General features: G+C 34.9%; 1 protein-coding gene across 4 annotated transcripts; it reads right to left on the reverse strand.

The window, feature by feature from the left end:
* Nucleotides 1–1,217: 1,217 nt before the first annotated feature.
* Nucleotides 1,218–25,130, reverse strand: LOC129950223 (zinc finger protein ztf-16). Of its 4 annotated transcripts, none has more exons than XM_056062078.1 (7): nt 24,800–25,130; nt 11,793–12,221; nt 11,506–11,724; nt 11,187–11,424; nt 10,873–11,112; nt 10,678–10,809; nt 1,218–3,379 (listed from the first exon to the last, which is right to left on the reverse strand). In XM_056062078.1, exons 1-7 carry the CDS (start codon nt 24,904–24,906, stop codon nt 2,996–2,998), a joined length of 1,749 nt encoding a protein of 582 aa, XP_055918053.1. In that variant the 5' UTR covers nt 24,907–25,130; the 3' UTR covers nt 1,218–2,995. The 4 variants fall into 4 exon arrangements, with proteins under 4 accessions (XP_055918053.1, XP_055918054.1, XP_055918056.1 ...); XM_056062079.1 differs by lacking the exon at nt 24,800–25,130 and adding an exon at nt 22,955–23,115; XM_056062081.1 differs by lacking the exon at nt 24,800–25,130 and adding an exon at nt 22,227–22,665.

Below are 25,130 nucleotides of genomic sequence, written 5' to 3' on the forward strand. Positions count from 1 at the left end.
CAATCTCTTATCTCCTCTGCACTTGCCCTGCTCTTTCACTCAGACGCAAACTTCATCTGGGGGACTACTCTTTTCATAATCCCAGTGAACTAGCTAACAAGGATATCAAATATCTTATTCGCTTTATAAAAAGCTCAAAATGGTTCGACTAGTAAGAAGTAATTCTCTAGTGAATCTAGTGGTATCACAATGGGCCTTTCTCTTGGCCTAAGTGTGTGGATTTTAATCCGCAGCCACGTTAACCTAACCTAACCTAACCTATGGAATTGTATAGAAAAATTTAACTGCATGTAATGAGCACCGAGCAGCATCATTAACCACTAAATTTAAGTAATGCGAGCAACATGGAACGAAAAATGCTCTTGGCTCCAGGGTTCGAATTCGATTTCGAACACCCACTTCTATTCCTTTCATCTACGAACTATTATCATAACTTTGGCTTCCACGGTTAGTTATAAAAATTGCATGTAATTCAAGCTTTTCTAAAATCAACTCAGTCAGTCTTGGAAATGATTGATAGTTTCAGTCTCAAAGTGAATGCACCATGGAGCAGATTTCGATTACTGACATAGTGCTTGCAAATTTAACTTTTTTACGGTAGAATTCGTAAATAATGTGTCTCTCTTAGAGATAATTTCGGAGTAACATTAATAGTGTATAGCACCCGCAATATGTCGGTTTCTTGAACTAGCAAATTTATGAAGCATACATTATTTTATAACAGTGAGTTAAATAGTTCTCGAGAATTTATAGATACATTTAAAAAATTACTTCTATGCAATCGACCAGCTCGAATTATTGTAGAAGCAAATGCATAGACGCATGTACAGACACTCGAATGCACAAACAGATGATTAAAAACATTTTGATTAATACCATGAAACCAATACTTTCCCAAAAAAAGAAAACAAAAAGTGAAATCGAAGTAGATGATAAAAATTAAATCTAGAACACCAAATTTAATTTTAGGTTGATTTCGATTTCATTTCGAGTGAAAGTGATAATAAGAATCTAGCATATTAATTACCAAACGATATTTTTCTCAACGACCAAATTTCAAGGCAACTCGATGATAAACTATGAATACTTAATTTTGACTGAAAGAATATGTGTAGGTCATTCTTCGAACTAAGCTTTAAACAAACCTTCACAGAAGAAACGATGGTTAATGTATACACACGTATCACATCTTTTTATAATAAATAACACACACTGCATTTAGCTAAACCAAGTTTATTTAAAACAATTCAACGAAATTATAACAATTAAAATAATTTAATCTTCAATAATAAATTTGTCTAGGTTTAAAAAAGAAAACACAACAAAAAAAATTTAAATAGTTCTTAACATACATATATATATATATTTATAATTATAATAGCATTCGCAAGGTAATTTTCTCCATCAGCAAATCAATTTAATCCAGTAGCAAAAATAAATTTAACCAAAATCCAATGTTTATAATTTATTTATCTGATTCACGGCAAACCAATAAAAAGTCATTTTTGATCAATCACATTTTAAAGCCATACAAATAACCTCTACAAATCGCAGGGCAACTAGAAATGGTACCGGGAAGTGTGAATTTTACATGTTCTGTACCGGGAAATAACATGCAAGTACTGATAGTGCTTTTTCAACTTTATATTAACTTTTAAATTCTGATAATTAATTATGTAAATTTGTGCTTTAATCACAATGATTTAGTATTGGTTTGTACATGTTTTTTTAATAAATAAATTATTGTGTTAAGATAACATTTATTTTGCATTGGATTTAAAAAGAATTTATTGAATGGGTCAATAATTAAAAAGGCGAATGCTAAAATAATAAAACAATCAACAATATTAAATTGAAACAAAAAAATCTCAATTTCTCTTCTTGTTGTACACAAAAAATTGTGAACTTTTGGACGGATTTTTATAAATTTTTACTTTTCTCGTTCTGGAAATTTTTTTTTCTCTACATTATTATTATATGTATAAGTATTTTTAATTGTTTGTTAAACTCTGAAAACATAACAATTTTATGCCTTTAAGGCAATTTAACGGTAATTATATTACAATTCATAACATGATAAATATTCTATTAAATAATGTTTTATCTTGTTTTCTATATTAAAATCTACCAGATATATACATATACGTATCTATATCTGAATGTATATATCATTATTGCCAGTTTAAATAACAATGCATGGAAGGTAGGTATCTACGTAGCTCCAAATATAAAAATATTATATTGTAATAATTTTTGTTCTCCTTCGATTTTCGATTTCACTATATTTTGTAGACATTGTGTAATATCCTTCTAAGGTTGTATTTTTTTGTTTTGACAATTTGTAAGGTACTTTTCTACTGCTTTAAAACTTTTTTTTTTGTTTTTTGACAAATATAAATAAAATTGTTTGCAACAATATAAATATTATTTTTTTTGTTGTTCTCTATTACCTTTATAGAGCTAAACGAATATATCGCAGGGTGTTTCTTATATATCTAAGTATTTTATAACCTTCACCATGGGGTTCTATCTTAGTATTCAGCCTAAAACGTACTAAGTAATAAAATGTGTTTATACACTATAATTCTAATAACTTTTAACACATTTTTGTTTTTTGTTTTTTTTTTGAAAATTTTGATTTCCTACTCCTATATTTTGCTATCAAAATAATATTATATACATATGTATATGCCTGCATGTTTATGATCACATACCATACATCTATTTGAAGATTTCTAGTGCGGTTTATTGAAATTATTTGTACCAGAGTTCACCATAGCAATAGGTGTAGCATTTGGTAGTTGTACTGCAAAATTATGCTTCTATTGCTGCAGAGGGTAGTGTTGTTCTACAGAACAAACAAAAATAAAAGATATGATTTGTGTAAAGGAAAGCTTAATTATCACATGTGATTTGCAATTTCCTAAAATAAATCAAAGAGTTTTGTTTTTGTTGTTTTCACTACTAGGCCATCTTCAAATTAGTACCGTTACTACTACTGATGGCTTTTGCTCAGCAAATGTGAATTAAATTCATAGACATTGTTGCATTGCTCGCCGCAAATATTGCACTTCCAAGGGTTGCTTTCGCTGTGGCATCCTTTGTGTAAAAAATATAAAGTTTCATCTGGGAATTCGATTCCGCAGAAGAGACATGGTAAAATTTGTTTTCTGTTATTCATAGATGAGTCGGTGTCCTGACCGCTTGATGTTATGGTGCCGTTGCAAATGCTCGAAGAGTTGCAGCTTCCTATTTGTGCTGCACCATTTGGCATTACATTGTTATTATCGAGAAGTGCACTTCGGTTGATCCTGTTGTTAGCTCTGGCACAAATACGGCGTTTAAGATCCTCACGCAGCAATGATTTAAGCGGCGAAACCTAGAAGAATTTGAAAAAAAAAATTTAAGTAAATTGTGTGTTTGGTTTGATTCTTATGAAATCTTAATCATCATTATCATTCAAATAGATATTACATATTTTTTAAAGAGTTTTTAACAACTAACGTTCAGATTTAACATGGGTCCATATAGAAAAAAGATCTAAGGACTTAAAAGCCTGACGACTGGCATGTTCTTGACATATAGTTTAAATTTATTATTTTTCGAACACAAAACTATTTTTTACACACGAAATCAATGGTAATCTGTGTTATAGAGCAGGTTTTAAAATATAAAAAATAGGGTCCAGAAATGTTTAAAATTACTATTTTGGGTATGTTTTAACATTTTTATTAGGTGAGTGAAATGATTTGGTCTTGTAATAGCTTCAAAATTCAGGGGTGGAATCGGCTAAGGTGATTGTTGACTATCAATTTTTTGATAGTCAAATTGATTATCATTTTCATTCGGCCTGTGTAAGATGATTCAACTCAATTCAATTCGATTGAACAATTTCAGATTCAAATTGTCAAAATTCGTTGTTGCCTTGGTAAAATTTTAAATTGATTCTTATAAAATATCTAAATAAAAGTTTCAAATTGGCTGATTTTGAATAAAATTCTTATTTTTCTTGCTTTTTTTCGAATGTCGTAAGTTTTGTCGGTCACAGGAATGTGTTTTTTAAAAGAAACAAAGTGAGCTAAGAAAATTTTCCAGTCGTTTGTGTAAGCGTCTGGTAGCTCTATTCGGAATAAACAAATTTGTTTTAAAACTGCTATCACTTTTTTTTGTGATAGCTTTTTAGGTATCAATTTGACTATCACCTTATGTAAAAATAAGCTATTTCCTAATTTCATAGTCAATTAAAAAGATTCATTCGACGTACCTCACAGGTACCAAAGGTATGAATTTTCAATAACTCATAGGAAAATGAACAGGGGGTTATTTGTTTGCATGTCAGAGGTCAAACAACATATAAAATTTTACCCAAGGACAGTTGTATTTTTAAAACAATTAGGGGATTATACCTTCTAAAAATAGTTTGACAGCAAAGTTTTGGCATGTTGCGTACTTCATTAATAGTTAAATAAAATGTTAGGTGAAAAGTATCGATGTTTTCAAATGACCAGCGTAGTCTTTTGAATTGAACCACTCGCAGAATTTGTTGAAGATTCTAGATCCAAATGAAAGTCTCAAGCAACTGCAGTAATAGACCGAGTCAAAAAAAACTGCAATAATTTTAGATATCCAATCTGTTGATACGTACCAAAAATTCCGTCGCGAAATATTTATAGTTAAATGCCGAGCATTATTACAATATAATTTTTTCTTAAGAAGTTGCTTCAGTTTTGGCCAAACAAAAAAAAAATGCAACTTAGGAAAGTTAGAGCCAATTTAATAAACGAGGCAAAGTTACTACCATTAATGATATGTATGCATAAGAAGTGGGGAAAGTATCATCTTTTTGATGATATGTATACTTTTTTTTATAATAAGCGCATACTCAAAGGGATAATACTATTATGTAGACACAGTGTGAGCACTAGGAAAGGGAGAGAGGGGTTGAAAGGAGGTGTCGGTGCACATTAGTTTTGAATTCCTGAATATTGCAATAGCTGGGAAAGACAGAGTGTGGCAAGGCATTCCACATTCGCATAGTATGGGTAAAGAACGAATCTCTTTACTTGACAGTACCACCGAAGTTGGGATCGAGGGTATACTGATGAGCATTCATAGAAGCGCGAGTATTACGGTTGACCTGTTTAAGGGGAGGAATGCAACTGGCTATTTCTCTAGAGCATAAACCATTAAAATAACGGTGAAAGAGGGTGAGACAAGAAACATTTCGACGATGTTCAATTGACGTAAATTAACTTATGATGGTAATATCACCAATCAATCTAAATGCTCTACATTCTTTACTATCCAAGAGGATTAAGTAAATTGCAAAAGAACAAGTCCAGCTATGGGAGTTATACTCAAGCTTTAGACGTATATAAGTCTTGTAAATAACAGCCAGATCAGAAACATCTTGCGGCATTTTGGCGACATCGCGTGTGTATTCGTTCCACAAAAGGTGGTTGGTGATACACATATCGAGATGTTCAGTTTAATCGATGCAAGTGCCAAATATGGCTAATGGCAAGGGGGTATATTTAGCTTTAAGGATACAAGACAGCATTGCGTTTTCGAAGCATTAAATACCACGCGGTTTCTTATTCCCCATTTTACAATGCTGTTTAGGTCGGAATTTAATGAGCTTATCATAATTTGTCGTCGCAGTTCCACATCCGAAGAAGAGGCTAAGGGTACTATCGTCAGCGAAACAATGTATTGGATTAGTAGAAGTTGCAGACATGAGATCATTAATAAAAATGAGAGAGAGTGTTGGAGATAAAACAGAGCCCTGGGGCACACCAGCATTTATTTTGTGGGTTTCAGACTTGAATCCACCCAATACAACTTGTATTGAACGATTCGAAAGGTAATTACTAATCCAATGAAGGAGGGATTCTTGAAAACCGAAAGCGTGCATTTTCAATAAGAGAGCCGAACCGAGGAAGAATTCCTCATATTTTTAACAAATGACCAACAATTTTGACTGCCTTTTGGACATTGCAGTATTTTTTGCCGTAATTTTGGGTCACGTAAAAATTTGGTCAGTCGAATATGGGCGTTTCTGGCCTTCCTGGCTTGCTTGAACTTATTCCGGTTTTCCTCAGTTAGATTGGCTTTAAAACAACGGAAACTTACTTTCTTGACCCTAATAACCTCTTTACAGCTCGCATCGAACCATGCGTTTTCCTTAGGTCTGATTCTTTTAACCCTATTCGGGATAAAAGTTCTCATTCCCAGGAGAATCAAACTTGTGATCAAATCAGCGCTGGGTCAACGTCACTATCGAGGAAGCATAGTGACCAGTTAAAGATCCTAAAATAATTATTGAGACCGTCCCAATTGGCTTTCTCTTAGGAGCTCTTTCTTTAACTGGAGAGTTTTTACACGAGAAATTTGCTGATATGACACAATGGTCTGATGTGCCTAGTGTGTAATAGTGTACTTACCAGGGTCAGAGGTAAGAAACAAGTCAAGAATGTTTGACCAGCTGAATTAGGTGGTTTAACTCAGCGAAGATCTCAGCACACACTCCTTCTGGTATTGTCTGGCCCGAATGTTGAAGCCATGAAGAATTGTATACATTGAAATCGTAACGATTTCAGTGCGAGCATAGGACGAAACAATTCCTTGAATGGAATCAGACAAAGCATCCAATTCACAAGAAGTTGACACTCTGTCTAGATTGGGGCTTCGACAAAGGAAGCAATAGTGAATGAATTGCTTATTCACGGAAAATTTAAACCACATAAAATTGAAAAAAGAATTGGTGCAGATACCATATTGTGGCAAAAACTGATAAGCGACATCATTCCTTATGTATATGGCAAGACCATGGTGGGAAAAGAATAATGGCACCAAGTTATACCATTGAATTCAAAATTCGTGGGATCGGAATCCTCACCCACTTGGGTTTCACTTAGTGCCAATACAGCTGGCCTGTTTAAAGCAGTATGGAAGAACACAGAAAGAAAATTCGCTCTAAGCCGACGAATATTACACTAATCTACCCTGAAATTTCCAGCCATTGTAAATAAAAGAATAACAAAAACAAAAACAGACAAAGACAAAGACTATAAGAAAAATATTACTGAGTTGAACCAAAGAATGCTATTCGATACACGCCACTACTAGTGTTAGGCCTTAGTAGTGACAAGAATCGAATACTTTTCAAAACATGAACAATATTAGATCTTGAAACACTGAGTAATTGTCGGAACTATTTACCGCCATTCTACTTTGGCTATCTAAAAATCTGCAAATGATAATCATATCGTGAAGTGCAACCCATTTTATTAAAATTGGTTTCTTGCAATCACACTTGTGTAAACTCATTTTAAGTGAGTGAAGTGACCTAGTTTTGAAATAGCTTAAAATTTCATAGTCCCAATAAAATCATTGTTTGGTGCTAATTTAAGGTTATCTTCAGTCTATTTTTTTATTCAAACTTCATATCAGTCAAATAAGCAACAAGCACTTGTGCCTTTAACTGAGCCAAATGGAATGGGGAAAAATCTAAAGTAGTTTCTTGAAATATGGAATTTTTTTAGATTGGGAAGTTTGAGTACTTGTCTGTAACTTATCTTCCCCAATCTTAAAGAATTTCTAACACGGTGGATATGTTGCACTTCTGAATTATTAAAATGTTTAAGAATTAGTACGCATCTAAACCAGATAAAAATGCGCAAATTTATAATTGTGTCAGATTTATTTGCAGAACAATTAAAAGCATATGTATGAGAAAAATTATGTTTGAATTAAATCTGGGGAGTCATTCTGTAATTTCCAAAACGATTATCATTTACGATATCGTCAATAATTTGCTTCACGTCACTTTGTTACTATCTTCTCGTATAAGATAACTGAAATGTCTAAATGAACTTAACGAAAGATAATGATTGTTCGATAACTTGATGTATGTGCCTGTATAAATACGTTCGTACGATCGGAATACCTTCTTTCGTCCTCCACGAACTGTGAAGCCTTCAAATAAATTTTGTTTAACAGATAATAATATCAAGATGTGCTGGAACAGATCTGTTTTTTGTTTTTTATTATATCAAATTAAAAAAAAGGGCACCCAAAAATATGTTCGAACATATTTTTTGTTAACATCACTTTTAACACGAGACCGTGAAAGAAATGCGTTTAATTGAAATCTTCGTCTTTTAAACGTCATCTGTTATGGCATATTTATGCATATTTCACTAAAAATGCATATCTTTGCATTTTTGCAATCAGAATTCATATTATTGCATATTTTTCCTTTTTTTGTAAAGGCAAGCAATAAAAACAAAGCATTAATAAGAACAAAAGGACGAAACAAAAAAATTTAAGCTCCATCCAGATTATAAACTTTTATAGACAGAATCTGGACTGGAATTTCCTCCACAACCAATCCAACACGATGGGGACATGGCTCGAAGAGGGTTTTTGACAACGAGGATGCTGCATCAGTAATAATTTGCCAAGATCTTCTTAAAAAAAACAGACTTGAAAGCCGAATTCATTTTTTTGGCATCAAGCTATGGGTTTCTAGTAACATTAATTTCAAATTATGAATCACGTCGTTTATCGCACAGTTCCAATTCCAGCACACAAATTATAAGTGCTGCGGTGAAGATGATCTGCAGCAATAACAGCAAGGCTATAAAATCAGTGAAAAAAAAAATAGAAAATGTAATAGAAAATAATGCTGGCTTAAAGTAATTGCAATGGCTTTGTCAGGAAAGAAATTAATAGCAGTTGAAGACTATACAATTGCCGAAGTTTAAGCATTCAAATACCCTCGATCACTTCTGTTGTCGTTGAACGGAGGTTTTCCATGTATAAAAGTGTTTTTCGATCAAACAGACAAAGCTTCCTTTTCAAAAATGTGAGTGAAATGTTATGATTTACTGGCCTTTTTCTGTTCATCCTGTTTATTAACGATGTATCGTCATGCCTACGCTCAAGTGAGCTTCTCATTTTTGCTGACGATATGAAGATCTTCAAAATAATAAAGTCCACCTATGTATTCTTTTACAAGCCGACATTGACACATTTTGGCTTAACCCTTTAAAATGCCAGACGATACATTTTACTAAAAAACTAATCAGTAACGTATTTGACTACTGAATATCACAGCAAAAACTCTGTCGCGTCTCCACATTTAAAGATTTAGGTGTTCATTTCTGTTCCAAATTAGAATTTGAACATCACATTAATTTTATTGTTAATAAAGCAAGTTCAATGCTTGGTTTTATAAAACCAAAGGAGTTCAATGGTCCCTATGTTAATCTTTCTTTGTACAATTGTCATGTTCGTCCTCGTCTTGAATATGCTTCGCAGGTATGGACTCCCTATTATGAGATTCATAAAAAACGTATTGAATCAATTCAACATAATTTCATTCGCTTTGCCCTAAAGGGTCTTCCTTGGGACGATCCTTATGATCTGCCTCCCTATGAACATCGTATTCTGCTTCTTCAATTCTCTCCATCAAAGGCGTGTATAATGACTTACCGAGGCGGAACTCATCACCTGCGTACATTTGATCTTATACATATTGACTTCCATAGAACTAAGTATACGAAGAATGAAGCTTTAAGTCGAATGAACATTTTATATAACTTAAACTGTCCATCGATAGATTTAAATTTAAATAAGGTGGGATTAAAATCATTGTTTAGAAACAGTCGTAAACGTTCTCATTTTATTTTTTGTTCTGTAATAGTAAAATGTTAATTATGTTTTGTATTTTGTGCTTGCGTAAGGCATTGTATTATATTTACTAACAACTAACACATGCACCTATGATGAGCCTCTGATCAATATTTGTCTTCTTGACTATTTTGCGAACAAGAATAATATTACGTCCGAAATGAATATATGCATTAAAAATAACGTTTTTGACGTCTGATAAAACTTTAAGAAAAATCCAATTGTATCTAATACAAAATATTGTTTTTTTTTTTTGTTTAAAATTTGTTACAATCTTTAGAACAGACAACAATCAGTTTTTTATAGAAAAAAAAAAAGAATCAAAAAAAAAATACTACACAAAGTTGGTAATATCTCAAAATAACTTCGTTCTTTACAAAATCGTGTTCTTAACTTAATATGATTGTATTTTCTTATAAGAAATACAAACTTTCAATAAATGTAGGTATAATTGCTAAAAATGGTTTTCGACTAAAAATGTCGGGAACAAAAACAGAGATATTGAAATTAAACCATATTCAATAATTGCAAAATATCCTTACTAATGCTTTAGGAAAAATGAATAAACACATTTTTTTTTACGAAACACGAAGGCTACAAAAGCTACAAAAAGCTGATAAGAAATGGATTTAGACTCAAGTTTTATGAGCACAGAGAGGAATATGGACTTCAAATTTTTGTATCTCGCACAAAATATTTTGTTAAACTTTTAGAAAAATCGACAGAGAGGCTCGGATGGGAAATTATCAGATTGGGTCGTATCCTAGTCCCTTTTTGTATTTTGTTCTGTTCTTCGAGCACCGAATGCCGTTCTGTTAAAAAAAAAAAACATTTTGTCGGTTCTAATTTAAGAAGCATTTCGCTTGCGTTCGTTTTGATGACCACAATACAATTTTTTTAGGGCATGCAATAAAATTAACTAATTTATAATATGGAATATTTCCACCACAAAAAAATATCAATATCTTATCCCAGATTTACCTTTATCAATGAAGATAGCCTACTGTTTGGCGACACCATTTCAGATTCATTATCTCCGTTATTTGAATCGGCTATATTGTTTTTGGTTGTTATAAGGTTTTTTATATCAACCGTTTCATCGTTTGAAGGCTCCTTAAAAAATATACGTACGTTAATAAAAATACGTTCCATTGTTTTAAATAAATACTCAATTACTTGTTTTATAGGTATCAGGCTAATTGAGGGTGTGATGTGGTTTTCATGATGATTATTGCTCTTGGGTGACGCTACCATCACATTATTAGAATTGCTAGTACTTGTTGGAGTTTTTGCAATGCATTCTGCTGTTGGTAAATGCTGATCCCCCTGTGGCGGTGGTGTTGCCGCATTCGATGCTGCTTCATTGCTCATTTTTATCTTGGTCAACGGGTCCACATAAACCTCCGTCTGGTTATTCTATGATTTTTGTTTTAAAGAAAAAATGTAAAATTAATAAATAAGAGATGTAAGACAAATGGAACAACGCCTACGTTGAATATTTCCCCATTTTCCGTCATTGAAATTTCAACATGAGGCGTCAGAAAATGCATTGGTGGCGTTGCATTGTCCGTTGAGCGCAACGATTCGCCGCTATCACTATGTGTTGGAGCAGGAGTTTGCGAAACACTCAAATTCTGCACAAATGCCGCCGCTGATCCTTGAGACTCTAATGCAAGTAATAATGACGATGGACCTCCGGGACCAGGATTGTCTAGGTCAATTCCGTGCCTATAAATTGAAGAACATTTTTATAATTTTTAAAGCAATGACTTAGGGAAATAATAAATCAAATAGAATAGAATAAAATACCGATTAAAGAAATGAATCCGTAAGGATTTCATTGAACCTGCCCGGTAGCTACACAATGGACATGTTTTAACCAAATCGTGTTGTCCAACATGCTCGTTTTGAAAATGTGCCCGCATTGCAATCTGCCGCTGAAATCCTCTATTGCAAATGGGACAGTGGTAAGGCAACGTTTTAGTGTGTGTTGTAAAATGTTCAGCTAAGTGGTCCTTCCTGAAGAACCTAAAAAAATTAAATAAATTTTAATGTAATTAATTCTTGAATTTTTGAATGTTGTATTTTAAGCTTACCTTTTTTGGCATACTCGACATTCGTAAGGTTTGACTCCCGTGTGTCTCATTTTGTGCCTCCTCATATTGGCACCGTTCGAAAATTTCATGTTACAAACATCGCACTCGAACACTTTTCTTGATGAACTTTGTTGTTTAACCGGCTCTCCCGGCTGGCTAGCATCTGTTACCCCATTTGAGCTGTCCTGATCTTGCTCTTCTGGCACAGCCAGCCTAGAAGAGCTAGACAGGCATTGCACCATGTGCAGCAGAAGAGATGGACGTGAATTTGTTTCAAAGGTATCACATCGTTCACATCGAAAATTTGTTGAGGCACTTGTTCCTTCAGTTGCGATTGTTGAAGAAAGGACCTTTTCGTGTCCGTCAAAACTGTGTTCTTCTGGTTTTATTAAAACACTTTTTTCCACAGTGCCCGAGTCAGCCATTCGACTAAAAGTAAACATTTTATTTATTTTTTAGTAAAATATTTCATATAAATAATTGTTAAATTAAAATTTAAAAAAACTGAACTTATTTAAAATAAATCCTGAAGAAATTCTCCAAGTCTTTAGGGAAAAAAACTATTGGTGGAGAAAATTGACAAATCGAAAGTGATCACAAAACAAATTATTTGTTTTTGGGAGGACAATGAACTACCCAGTCTCGGAATAATTGTAAAACAAGAATAAAACACATCTATGAAGATTGTTGCTTCTTTAAAGTCTAAATTGACTAAATCTGAAGCCAATGTTAAACCACAAGTACCATCAAAGCTAGAGTAGTTCAAATATATCGATCGAAATCTGAAGAATCGGGCGCTTTACACTGTATTTCGTATAAACTGAGCACATAATCACAAATTATGTTAAATGGATCAGTTTCACTTTCAATTAATATATATGTTGTACGGCATCAAGTACAGCAGCGCTTTAACTCCTTCTGAAGCAAAGGGCAGCAATAAGATTCTTCCACCTATCCCGATTTACCACAACTGCCCTCAGCTGTAGTCACGATACCTTGAGACCGAGCCTCCTTCAAAACTGATGACCTCCAAGTTGTCTTTGGTCTTCCAACGCGTTTATTACCCTGGGGATTCCATTGGACGGATTGTTTTGCTATATTGTCGTCAGGTTTCCTCAGTGTATGGCCTATCCAACCCCATTTCCGTTGCATGATGTCTACGTTTTTTTGTCCGGTCCTATTCCACAGCTAAACGTTAGATATGTTTGCGGCCACCGGATCTTCAGAATAGAGCGCAGACAACGGTTAACGAAAGCTTGTAGTCTGCTCGAAATATTGGCAGACCATTTCCATGTTTCAGAAGCATATAACAGCACTGATTTGACGTTGGATTCAAAGAGTTTCAACTTGGTGCGTTGTTTATTCTACTGTTAACATCCAGGTCCGTTCGGCCATCGAGAGCTATAAAACTTCCTAGATAATTAAACTGCTCGACCTGCTCTATGGTCCCGTGTCTAAGAATAACTTGTGTGCTTTGGTCCGTGGTCATTACTTTGGTCTTATTTGTGTTAATACTTAAGCCAGCCACCTCTCCATTCAATTGCAGCGAATGACCCAGCTGATTTAAGCCTGCCGTGTTGTTTGTTATGACACATACATTGTCAGCATAATCTATGTGGCTAAGCTTGTCAAACCGACTTATTGGATACCGTGTCTTTCATCGTGGCAGTCATCACATCGTCAATCGCCAGCAAAAACAGAATTGGTGACACGACATCTCCTTGTCTCACTCCTTGACGCACATCGAAGGAGTCAGAAAGCTGTCCATTTTGCAACACAAAACACCTTGCGTTGTTGTACGATTCTTTAATAACAGCGACAATTTTCTCAGGGATTCCTCGCATAATAAACGATCTCCAGATGCATAGTAGTACCCGTGGTATGATGGTTAGTGCGTTGGACTGTCATGCAAGGGGTCTTGGGTTCAATCCCTGCCTGTGTCACCTTAATTGAAAAAATAATTTTCGCGGGTACTGCCTCTTGCGAGGAATTGACAAATCCTTCAAGAGTAATTCTTGTCATGAAAAAGTGCTTTCTCAAATTAGCCGTTTGGATTCGGCCTAAAATTGTAGGTCCCTTCCATTCCTGAGAACAGTAATCGCACGATCGGCCACTGCGAAATCCCGCTTGGTGCCTATTAAGGGTAGGCTCGATCCTGGACTTAATCCTCTCGAGAATAATAGTTGCCATTAACTTCGGAAAAACGGACAGAACTGTTATACCGCGGCAGGCATCACAGTTTTTGAGGTTTACTTTCTTTGGTAACTTTATTGTAAATCATCCATCCTTGCAGTCCCTTGGGTAAGTTTCACTCTCCCAGACAGCCTGCACAAGTTTTAGCAAAATACGGGAAGCTGCCTGAGGGTCTGCTTTTAGGAATTCTGCGGGGATACCATCAATTCCAGCTGCTTTGTTTTTCTTTAGAAGATGTATTGCATTACTTTTCTCTTTACTTGTTGGGGGACTGGTGTCAATACCCTTAAAAGATCTGCCCATGTTGTTCAATTGTGGATTCAATTCTGCATTGTGGTCATCATTTAGCAGCACACAAAAGCGCTCCTTCTAGCTTTATAGCTGATCTTCTATTGTCACTAAAAGGTTGCCGTTTAAATCTAAAACCTTTGCCCTCTTGTCACGTCTCACACACCGCTGCACTGTCTTATAAAATGTTCTATACTCATTTCGTAGAATCAATTTCCGCTGAGCATCACTTTGTGAATTGATACTTATTTTAAGTGTTTTTCGATATGTGATTTTGTCCCAGGTGTCTTGGGATATCCAGGAGTCTCTAGCTCTTGTATGTTTGGGTAAAGTTTCAGTGCCAGCTTCCATGTAAGCGCTCTTAATTTGGCCCCAAAAAGCATCAACCGATTTGATTTTTGGTTCGACCATCAGGCGATTCCCAGGAGATTTTTTGGCAGGAAGAACGAATTGAACGAACAATTATGCCGGACAAATCAAACTTTATGGAATTGTGTGAATTTTAGAAAGCGTTAGGCATTCAGAAAATCGAAAATTAGTTGCTAGGTACAAAAATTGAGCATTTGGAACAGACATTTTGAAAGTAGTAGATTTAATTTCGCTTTAGAAATAAAGAGTAAAAAATATTCAATTACGGACATTTTTACTTTGGAAACAACGCATCTCATGTGTGTGGTAAAGCATCTTGCACATGAGCTACGAACTGCGCACTGTGGATGTTCACATATTTTGACTTTTCCTTCACATGAGCTTTATTTCTATCGCAACAAATTGTCAATTTATAATTACCCCTTTCAACAAACAAAGCAAGAGTGGTTAATTTTGAGGTTAAGTTGAGCGCTAACAATTTATTCGTTGCAGTGTGGATGGTATGTGGAACGCGAATAGTGTTTGACAGTTCGTGGAACCACACTGTAATTCGTACTACCAAATTGTTTTTACAAAATTTTCTTGTTTTAAAGAACAAAATGCAAATTTTATTATCCTAACATTAGTGTCAATTGGTTTAAATGTGTTTTTCTTTGAAATTGACTTTTTGAAATGTGTACAATCACGTTTGATCGTCCATTCGTTTATTCGTTTTTCGCTGTCATGTGCAAAGCCCTTAACCCTAGAAACCTACCCAGCTTAATTTAATTGATAATATTTTTTAAGCAATTGGCAAAACAAGTTCATTATTTTGTCTAGTCTCTTTTAAGTTTCTATCCCTCATTAGTTAGTTGTCTCCTGGCGGTAAGTTATATAAATAGTTAATGAAGGATGCTGTAGCACCCTTGGGTAGTATAATCGGTAGAATTTAGAAATTTATTTAAAGTTTTTTTTTCCAAGTGTTTATTCATTGGGGTATTCTTTTTTTCGTCTGCGTGGTAATATACAGAACTTACTGAAAGTGTTGAAAGTACCCACACGATTATATGGAACAAACAAATACAAATGGAGTGGAATAAAGTAACAGTCATCACGGGTTCCACCTGGTTGCAAGGGATCCGCTAAGTCTATTTGTACCGTAATGGAGGCTTTTTCACTACTTTTTGAAACAACGATGATGGAACGTATACCATCGTATACTTACAAAGAATCTAGCGTCCAGAGGCAAAAATATAAAGATGATGGACACAACTTCGAAGAAGATCAGGATCCGGGCAATATACTACCATCACGTGCTACAACGGGAAAGGAATTACAATCTTTGATTAGTTTTTACTACTTATCTGGTGTTTTGAATATGAATGGTGTAACAACTAAGGAATTTTTTGACAAAGATACAGGAGTTAGCTAAAATGTGTGGTTCAAGATTTGAGTTCCTTACAAATTGCTTACGATTTGACGATAGAAATACAAGAGAGAATTGCCGCAAAGATGACCGACTTGCTCCAATTCGAGAACTGTTTGATCACGTAATTCAAAAGTCTAAAGAATAATATGCTCCAGCCGGTATCTCTACTATGGATAAGCAACTGCTTAGGTTTTGTAAGCGTTGTCCATTTCGCATGTACATACCAAACAAGCCTGACAAACACGATACAAAGATTGTATTACTATGCGACGCCAAAATATTACATGATAAGTGTAAAGTTTATTTGGGAAAAAATCAACGATTAGGAACAAACCAGTTGCAGATTACTATCTTCAAACATTGACCCAACCTATTCATGGATAAAACAGGAACCTCAATGTGACAACTGGTTTACATCTGGTTAACATCGTCAATAACTGTTCTGTAAGAGAAAAGTATAACTCTTGTTGGAACCCCAAGACAGACTAAAAAAGAAATCCATTCAAAGACTAATCGAGTTTTGAAAAAACAATTCTGAGATGTTTGCTTTTAGTAGGCCCCTGACTTTTTTATCATACTGGCCATCTAAAGGCGTACAAAAGATAGTCGATACATTATCAACAATGCACATTTCACCTGATAAGGATAAAACCGTAACTTAACCACAGGTGGTGGAATTCTACAATGAAACAAAAAGCGGAGTCGATGCATTTGACCAACTTTGTCACTCAGTATCCCGAAAAACTCGGCGCTGGCCATTATGCATGTTTTATGGCCTGCTGAATGCAGTGGGTATAAATTCTATGATACTACTGGAGTTTACCTCGGCTGAGAAGAAAGACAAAATTCATAACAGAAGAACTTATTTGAAGACTTTAGCAATGGGACTTATAACACCGTGTTTTTGAAGATCGAAAAAATTGGCCCAATTTACAGATAAGTCTCCGCCAAATGATTGATGCTATTGTGAAGAAACCTGATATGCCAGAACCAACAGCACTTGACGTACCAAGACAAGCAAGGTATAGGATAAGTCCGTACTCGAAGGACCGAAAAAGCAAGCAAACATTATGCAACAAATGCAAAACACTCGTCTGTGGAGAACATCAAATTAAAATGTGTGCCAAATGAGTAAAGTCTAATATTTTAACTTTGACATCTCGAACTTTTTTGCTTGAATATCTTGAATAAAATTCTTCAAGTTCGGGATGAAAATGTCATCACTGCTAAAGATAAAATACATGACTTTACAAACTAAATTGAATTTTGCTCATCGTCTCTTAATCAAAATTCATTTTCCTCGACACAATCTTTTAGTAAAGAAGTCGGATGTGAGATAAATATCAAGGAATTTATACCTGGTATGAAAATGGTGTTAGAAAAGTTGAAAGAAGAAATGTGTCATTACTTTTCAATGAAAGAGATATCAAAGAATATTGGACCAAGGTGATCTTTAATCTGTTTTTAAATGCAACTGTAAATGAGGCAAAATTGGCAATCAAGCTCAAGGAAAGTCTGCTGGATCTATCTGCCGATGGAATGCTGCAATTGGAATTTAAGTCTTTCAATTTGGATGATTTTTGGTTAAAAGGGAAATTAGAAGCTTTGAAGTGTTTGATTCCATTTGACACCTCGTACCTGTGCGAGTTGACATTTACATCAATAGCCAAAATTATAAGTTAAGAAAGAAACTCCCAGGTTATATCTCTAATAGGTTATTTTTACATTACATTACTTTACACACTACTCAGCATTTAAATGTACAGAGTAGATAACACAGCACATTGAGCGACTAGACTATGTAACGTGAATACAACGCAAGACATTCAGGCTTATTCCGTAAGGCGTTGAACGCCAAAAAAATGACAGTATGAACTTGGTGTTACGTAAAGCGTTCAACGCCAATTAAACGTCAATTTATCGACTCTCTCTTGTGGAACGCGTTCACGTTTCTTTTTTGGTTATTCCGTTAGGCGTACATATATATAAAAAAAAACACTAAAAAACGTCAAAACTTGTCGTTGGAAAATTTGTTGACGCTAGAAGTAAAAATGTAAGTAAATTATGCTAAAAAAACAAACTGAGGTTCAGGAAAAATTATTTTCTAAGATGGAAGAAACCTTGAGAGACATAAATAAAAATCTCAGGAGAAAATGTGACATCGTTTTCTGGCATCGAAAAGCATCTCAATGAATGCGCGAGATATGAAAGGAAAAACTTTCATCTCCGAGAAGAGAATCTTAAAATGGTTAGGGTAAAATGTCAGGAAAAAAGTGCAATCGAATAATTAAAAAAAAAGGACTTGGAAATTAGAAATAAGCAGCTCGAACTCGAGGAATGTAAACTGGAGCGAAAATTTTAACATGTGTTCCATCGTTGCACCCAACAACACCTGGAATTCCAACTTGTCCAAAAAAAGATATTTTCGCTTCTGATTTTTATTCATCTAAGAGATCCATCCTAATCCAAACGGGGCAAACTTTTTCCTCGAGAATGTTAAACATTTCCTTAAAAATTTTGCTGAGAGTAGGCTGCGCTAATCCCAAATTTTACAAATTAAATTTCAGAAAAGAAATTATTCAATTTAAAAACAATTTTGAAGTTTCAAATGTCAGCTGTTGTAGTAGATCGTATGTGGAATGTGAGAGCGAAAGAAACTCTGGCGTTTGAGTTACGGAATACCAAAGAAAAAACGAGACGCCACGACAAACGACACTGGCGTTTAAAAAAAACGCATATCGGAATAAGCCTGATTAATACAAACAAGAGAAAGTATAACAGACAGAAAGAACATATGCAAACAGCCCGTTGCAGGTTTCGAGACGGTCAACCATCTGTCTACTAACCACGCTCACGGATGATTGATTTCGGTGATCGATGGGAACCGAAGCTTTATCAATGACTAAGCCGTTGCCAAGGTTATTTTTATTTTTTGTTTGACACAAATGAATATTTCCTTTAATTATTCTTTTTCTTAATAAACCTTTAACGTTATTGGTTTGTTTAACTGCAGTATTTTCTCAACCGTTTTTGGAATTTCCGTAAGAACGCGACGCAACCCCTTTAAAGAGCATAGGGGGTCGCGACCCACACGTTGAAAAACACTGGTTTAAAGTATAACTCTTTTATTTCGTAAATTTATGCAAACAAGTACTTTATTCCTTTACATACTTGTGGACTTGAATTATTTGCAGGTTATACGCATAACAACGGTCTAACACTCTTGCTCACAAAAAAGGCAAATTGCAACTCCGTGGCGGTCAATAGACATTGCGGAGCGGCAATGAACCAGATGATCATGAAACTTCAATTTCTGAGTTAGTTGGACCTTCAAAGCGAATAATCCGATAATTCCCTTCAGTTTAGTGAGTGGAATGTTGTTATTAAAGTAGAGTTCAGCATCATCATCAGGTCCCTTTAACCCCGTACGGAGCATAGGGCGTGAACAAAACGTCTCCATCGTTCTCAATCTGCAGCTAGATACCTTAACTGTGACCACGTCTTTTTCTGGGAGTTACCTTCCGATAGCACTGTAGATTTCCATGTTGTTTTTGGACTTCCAACCCGCCATGACCCTGAGGATTCCATTCAAAAGACTGCTTTGAAATATCATCGTTTGGTTTACTCAGTTTGTGACCAATCCATTGCCATTTGCGCTTTCTGATGTCGATGTCCAAGAGCCACATTTCTGATTAGATATTGTTTGTGGCCAGCGAATTTAAAGGGTGTGACGTGTGACTTTTTACGTCCAGTTCCGTACCACCATTTGCTGATACAATACTTCCGATGTAATTAAATTGTTCGACCTTTTTAACAGGCGTGTCATGCAGAATAATACGATGTTGTGTTGGGAGGCCTGTTAGTTTTATTTTTGTCTTTTTGCTATTTATTTTAAGACCACACGATTCTCCTTTCACCCGTTAAGTTTGACACATCTCGTTCAACCCACTGATCTTATTTTCCATGAGACATATATCGTCAGCATAGTCTAAATGGCTAAGCCTTTCAAACGTTCTATATTGAATACCTTGCCTCTCAGTTGTACCGACGCTGGCCGTCAGAACATCATCTATCGCCAGCAAAAAAAGAATTAGCGATAAAACATCCCCTTGTCTCACACCCTGACTCACTTCGAAAGAGTCGGATAGCTGCCCATTATGCAATACGAAACACCTTGCATTGTAGTAGAACTCCTCTATAATGGCCCCAATTTTTGGCGGAATCCCTCTCCCAAGAAGTGATCTTCATATACATTCTCGGTTAACTCGGTCAAAGGCCTTCTCAAAATCTACAAACATGAAGTTTAGCGGTGTTTGAAATTGTGCAGACTGCTCAAGAACAATGCGTAACGTGTTGATATGGTCAACTTACGACCGACCGCTGCGGAAGCCATCCTGATTCCTTTTGAGTGTAGTCTCAATTCTAGCCTTTATCCGTTCGAGGATTAAATTTGCCAATAGCTTTGGGAAAACGGACAAAACGGTAATACCACGCCAATTGTTCCAGTTCTTGAGATCACCTTTTTTGGCACCTTAAAAATTACTCCATCCTTCTATTCCCTGGGATAGGTTTCGTTTTCCCAAACAGTTTGTATAAGCGGATGCAAGATACTTAAGGGGAGTTGATGGCCGTAAATCAATCACAATCCCGTTTGGGCGCACCGTACGTCGACGGGGGTCTACAGATTTAAGTACAGCAGGAGTTAACTCTTCCTCAAAAAACTTTCTTTGAACTACACATCACTCACAAGTTTTTGATATTTTCAAAAGTTGGTAAAGCGTAAAGGAGGTAATTTAGTTTGTTTCACGGAAGTACACTACTGACATTCTGTTAAGATTTCAAGCGGGAAACTTCTGTCAGTGATAAAACCAACAATTAGATGTCCCAACTTGTATATGTGCTAAAATATTTTATAAAATTAAATCAAAATCATAAAAGAATTGAAAAGTGAGACACAATTTTGAAGAAAGAATTATATAAATTAATTGATAAAGTTATAAACCAAACAAAAGTTGTTTGAGTCTTTTCACGTACGTAGAAACAAATAGTTTTGGATGTACACTTAGGCGTATACGCACTTTTTTTAAATTTAAATAATTTTTTAACAGATTTCCCCTCATTTTTATTGATACAAAATACCATTTGAAATATAATTATTTTTGAAATAATCTTTTGTTTGTAAACAACGGGACTACCATCAAAATAATTCAAACACGAACAAATTTAATTCAAAAAATAAAACGGAAAAGACGTAAATTATAGGATGATCATTGAATTGTGCCAAAATTATAACATAGCTTTGGGTGAAAAATAAGGTTCTATCATATTTTGGTATCTAAGCCATTCTGCACATGGGACGAAGAATGTTTAAAAAAAAAAACAAGGTTATTACATGTTATGGCATTTGTTACTAACTCTTTTATAAGAGCTTAGATATGTATCAATCTATTAAACAGTTTGAGATACCTACATATGAACCTGTCTTTGTATAAATGTATAGATGTCTCTACATATTAAGCTTAATTAATTTCAGTTTTGAAAAACTCAGGTGTATCTGTTTACATAAACTAATAAATATTGCATTTTGAAATTTAAGGTTTTCATAGGTTATTCTCTTTTTTTAAATTTAAAACGAAACCTCATTCATGGATTAAAATGAATATGCATCTGGTATGCCAGGTCAGGTAACGAATCACATAAGGTTTTTGATTAAAAAATAAGAAAGAAGAAAAAACGAAAAAATGAAAAAAAAAAAAAAAGAAACCAGCGCAGCATACCCAAACAAAATTTACTTTTACTGCAAATCCAATACCAATACCACCACTACACGACGAATATAGCAGTGTGGCATTTGAATCATCAGTAGCATAATTAAGTCATTGGGTCAAGTTTTTACCCAAACTAGGTCACTTCTACTACACAACATTGCAATTGGTGAAGCAACCGAAGAAACCAAAGCAAAAGCTAAAGCAAATGAGAAACAACACCAGAGACTAGAGTCTACAGACCAGACCAGCAGCCGAACCGAACCAAACCAAACCGAAAGCAAACCAGAAAATAGGACGCGAAAAGTACAACCCAGAACGCAGAACGCAGAACACAAATTCAGAGAACACTTTTTTTCTTTTTGTTTTTTTTTTTTTTTAAATAAATAAATTCCGTTCTTATTAACACACTTTCCCGTTCTTTGGCTGTTTGGCTTTTTTTAGTGACTTTGTCTCCTATATTATGCCTTTTCACATTCTCCCAATATTATAGAATACCTATTTTATTTCTAGTTAGATATTTTGTCTAATTTTTAAATCGATTGTATCTTTACTTCATGTTGTTCGTCGTTTCGACAACGGAGACGAAGACGACAACGACAACGACGACGACAACGACAACGACGACGACGTTGAGTACGATTTTTTCTTGACGGTGGTGACGATGACGGCGGGGAATTAATGTCATCTATTTGATATGTAGTTTAGAAATCACACATTGGGAGCAAGGAGAAGAAGAAGAAGGAGCAACACAAAAGAAGAAGAAGAAAGTTAAATACAATCGATAGCGATGAAGCTTGTGGAAAATTAGGAGCTCCCCATAGGAATGGAATCGAACTAGGTCCTCAAACTGAGACTTTTATTTGGGATTGGGATTTCCTTACTTTCCCTTCCCCCTTATCTCACTCACACCTTGCGTACCAACTAATGGCCAAAAAAAAAAAACTACATAGCTATTCGCAATATTTCAAGTTGGATGGTGGGTTCGAGCGAGTTGCAACTTGTAAGCTGCTATAGATGTAGATAAATATCGTGACCCAATTTTGGATATCTGAGCAAGTGTATGCTCAGACGGGGGCACACTGTTTCGTTGTTGGTTTTTTTTTTTAGTTTTTCATTTTACAAATTCACAAACTCACTTGTCACAGCTTCACGTTCACACTTATACGAATGGAAATTTGTTAATTAATTGGGAACAAAATAACTCGCGGAAACACAAATTATTTTGAACTTCTTCTAAATAAAAATCAAATCAAAATTTAATGCAGTGGGCAGCAAAGCAAGGCAGCAGGGCAACCAGCAGGCGGACTTATGTTGCCATTTGCCAATACCTACGATTGGGTGTGTGAATTTGAACAGTGTTGTTATTTGTATTTATACCGATTCGTTATTTTCTTATGATTTTCTTGTAGGCACAAAATAAATTAGGTGAAGAAGAAATAATTAGATGGCTTAGAAATTTAACATTTCCACTTCGAAAATTGTACTAAATGTTTTTTGGAGAGTGAACAAAACAAACAAACTACACTTTCAATACATTGTCAAATAGTAAGGCTTTTGAAAACTTGAAGAAACTCACTCATGCATTTTAATATTTCACAAGTAATATTGACACTTTGCTAAATGTTTAGTTGCACTGCTTTTGAACTTATATATTTTTAATAGAATAAAGTGAAGCACATAGACAGAACCTTTTAAACCATTGAATATCAAATTAGGTCAAATGAATCATTAGGTTTCTCATAGATTTTTCATTGGTAAATTTGGTTTTCAATAAAATGAAATGAGCTTTTTTTCGAATCGGATGGATTCATGTTCTTATCATCGGTTTTTCATTGAAATTTGTGTTTGCTCGCTTCATTTTAGAACAAGTACATGAACCTTTTAAAATGAAGAAGCATTTATTTCACGTTTTATTCACAAACTTATCAAACTGAATGACAGTTTGAAATTGTAATATTGTTGCTGCAAGAAAAGGTAATAGCCATCTTGTAAACTTTAAACCTGCATAGGAATCAATTTATTTTTATCTAGGAAGCCGAGAACCAACGCAACCTTTTGACATAACAAAATATAATTTGATTCATTTTTACCAATAGAAAATTTCAGAAAGTTAAAATACTGATTTTTGATACCTTAACCGTACGGAATACAATCATTTTTGATAAAAATAAGGCTTTTGGCTCAGTGCTTCAAAACACAACACTTAGTAATGTAATTCATAAGCGTTTTCAGTTCTGCGCACGTATAAACATTGAAAATTCGTATCACAATAAAATGAAAATTTTATAACAACGCTGTTATTAGCATGAACACGCGCGCATCTGTAGTAGTGTATTAGTGTGCTATGTGCACATAAAATCAAAATCATACATCAACATCACTTTCGACTGTTAGCTGCGTGTGAAATTAGGTCAACAGGTTTGGAGCCAGCAGAAGCAGTAGCAGCATTCAGCCAGCCAGCCAGTCAGCCAGCCGAACCGTCAACCGAATCCGAATTATAGGCAAAAGCGAAGCGAGCCAAAAGCCTGCGTGCTGTTTCTGTTTCTGTTTGTTGTACTTGTAGTTTTAAACGTCAAACTTGATAATTTTGCTGCCTCGAGTTGGGGGGCATTTCGACATCCTCCTTCGATTCGATTGCAATGCTTTTGGTTTTGGTTTAGGTTTTGGTTTGTGTTTCTGTTTGAAACTATGAACATGATGTGGTTCTGCTCGTTGCTCATAGCTCGTACCTATGGAATGGAATTATATTGAGGTACAAGTCACAAGCGTTTTAATGTGTGTGATACGAAAACGAATTCAAGAGAGCGGGAGGCCACTCGAACCATTCCTTTCACAATCGCACCTCGTACTTGGCAAAGAGTTGCTTTTATAATTCTTCTACTATTTTGATAATCTCAAGACATAAGTTTATAAATAATTTTATGCAAATAGCCTACATACAAAAATGTATAACAAATCAAAATATTATGAACACAAATCACCTTCCAATTAAAGAACTAGGATGTAGGTCCTGATCCCGAATTTGTGATTGGAGACGAGTGTAACGATTAACGCGAGTGCGGAAAGTTGTATCACTGCTTCGATTCATAGAAGATGGCAGCCGCGACGACGTTTGACATTATTTTTAAGATAAAATAAAAAAAGTTTATTTTCTAATTAGAGCGCACTAAATCGGACAGAAAAATCAAAACGAAAACACTCAAGGCCTTTCTCTATGTCTATATTGACGTGACGATAAACTTTAAGCCTTTCCTAGTTTAGCTTTTGTACCTTGTCTTGTATGAGGGAAACTGTTCCCTTCCAACCAACGCG

Source organism: Eupeodes corollae, chromosome 3, assembly GCF_945859685.1.
Source record: "Eupeodes corollae chromosome 3, idEupCoro1.1, whole genome shotgun sequence".
In the NCBI taxonomy this organism is placed as follows: Eukaryota; Metazoa; Arthropoda; class Insecta; order Diptera; family Syrphidae; genus Eupeodes; species Eupeodes corollae.

Excerpts from the sequence above, each read along its gene's own strand:
- LOC129950223 (XM_056062078.1), bottom strand. The coding sequence starts at position 24,906 with ATGAATCGAAGCAGTGATACAACTTTCCGCACTCGCGTTAATCGTTAC. Across the intron at positions 11,725-11,792 it reads TGTCGAGTATGCCAAAAAAG|GTTCTTCAGGAAGGACCACT; the intron begins GTAAGCTTAAAA and ends TAATTTTTTTAG. Across the intron at positions 3,380-10,677 it reads GGCTATCTTCATTGATAAAG|GTTTCGCCGCTTAAATCATT; the intron begins GTAAATCTGGGA and ends AAATTCTTCTAG.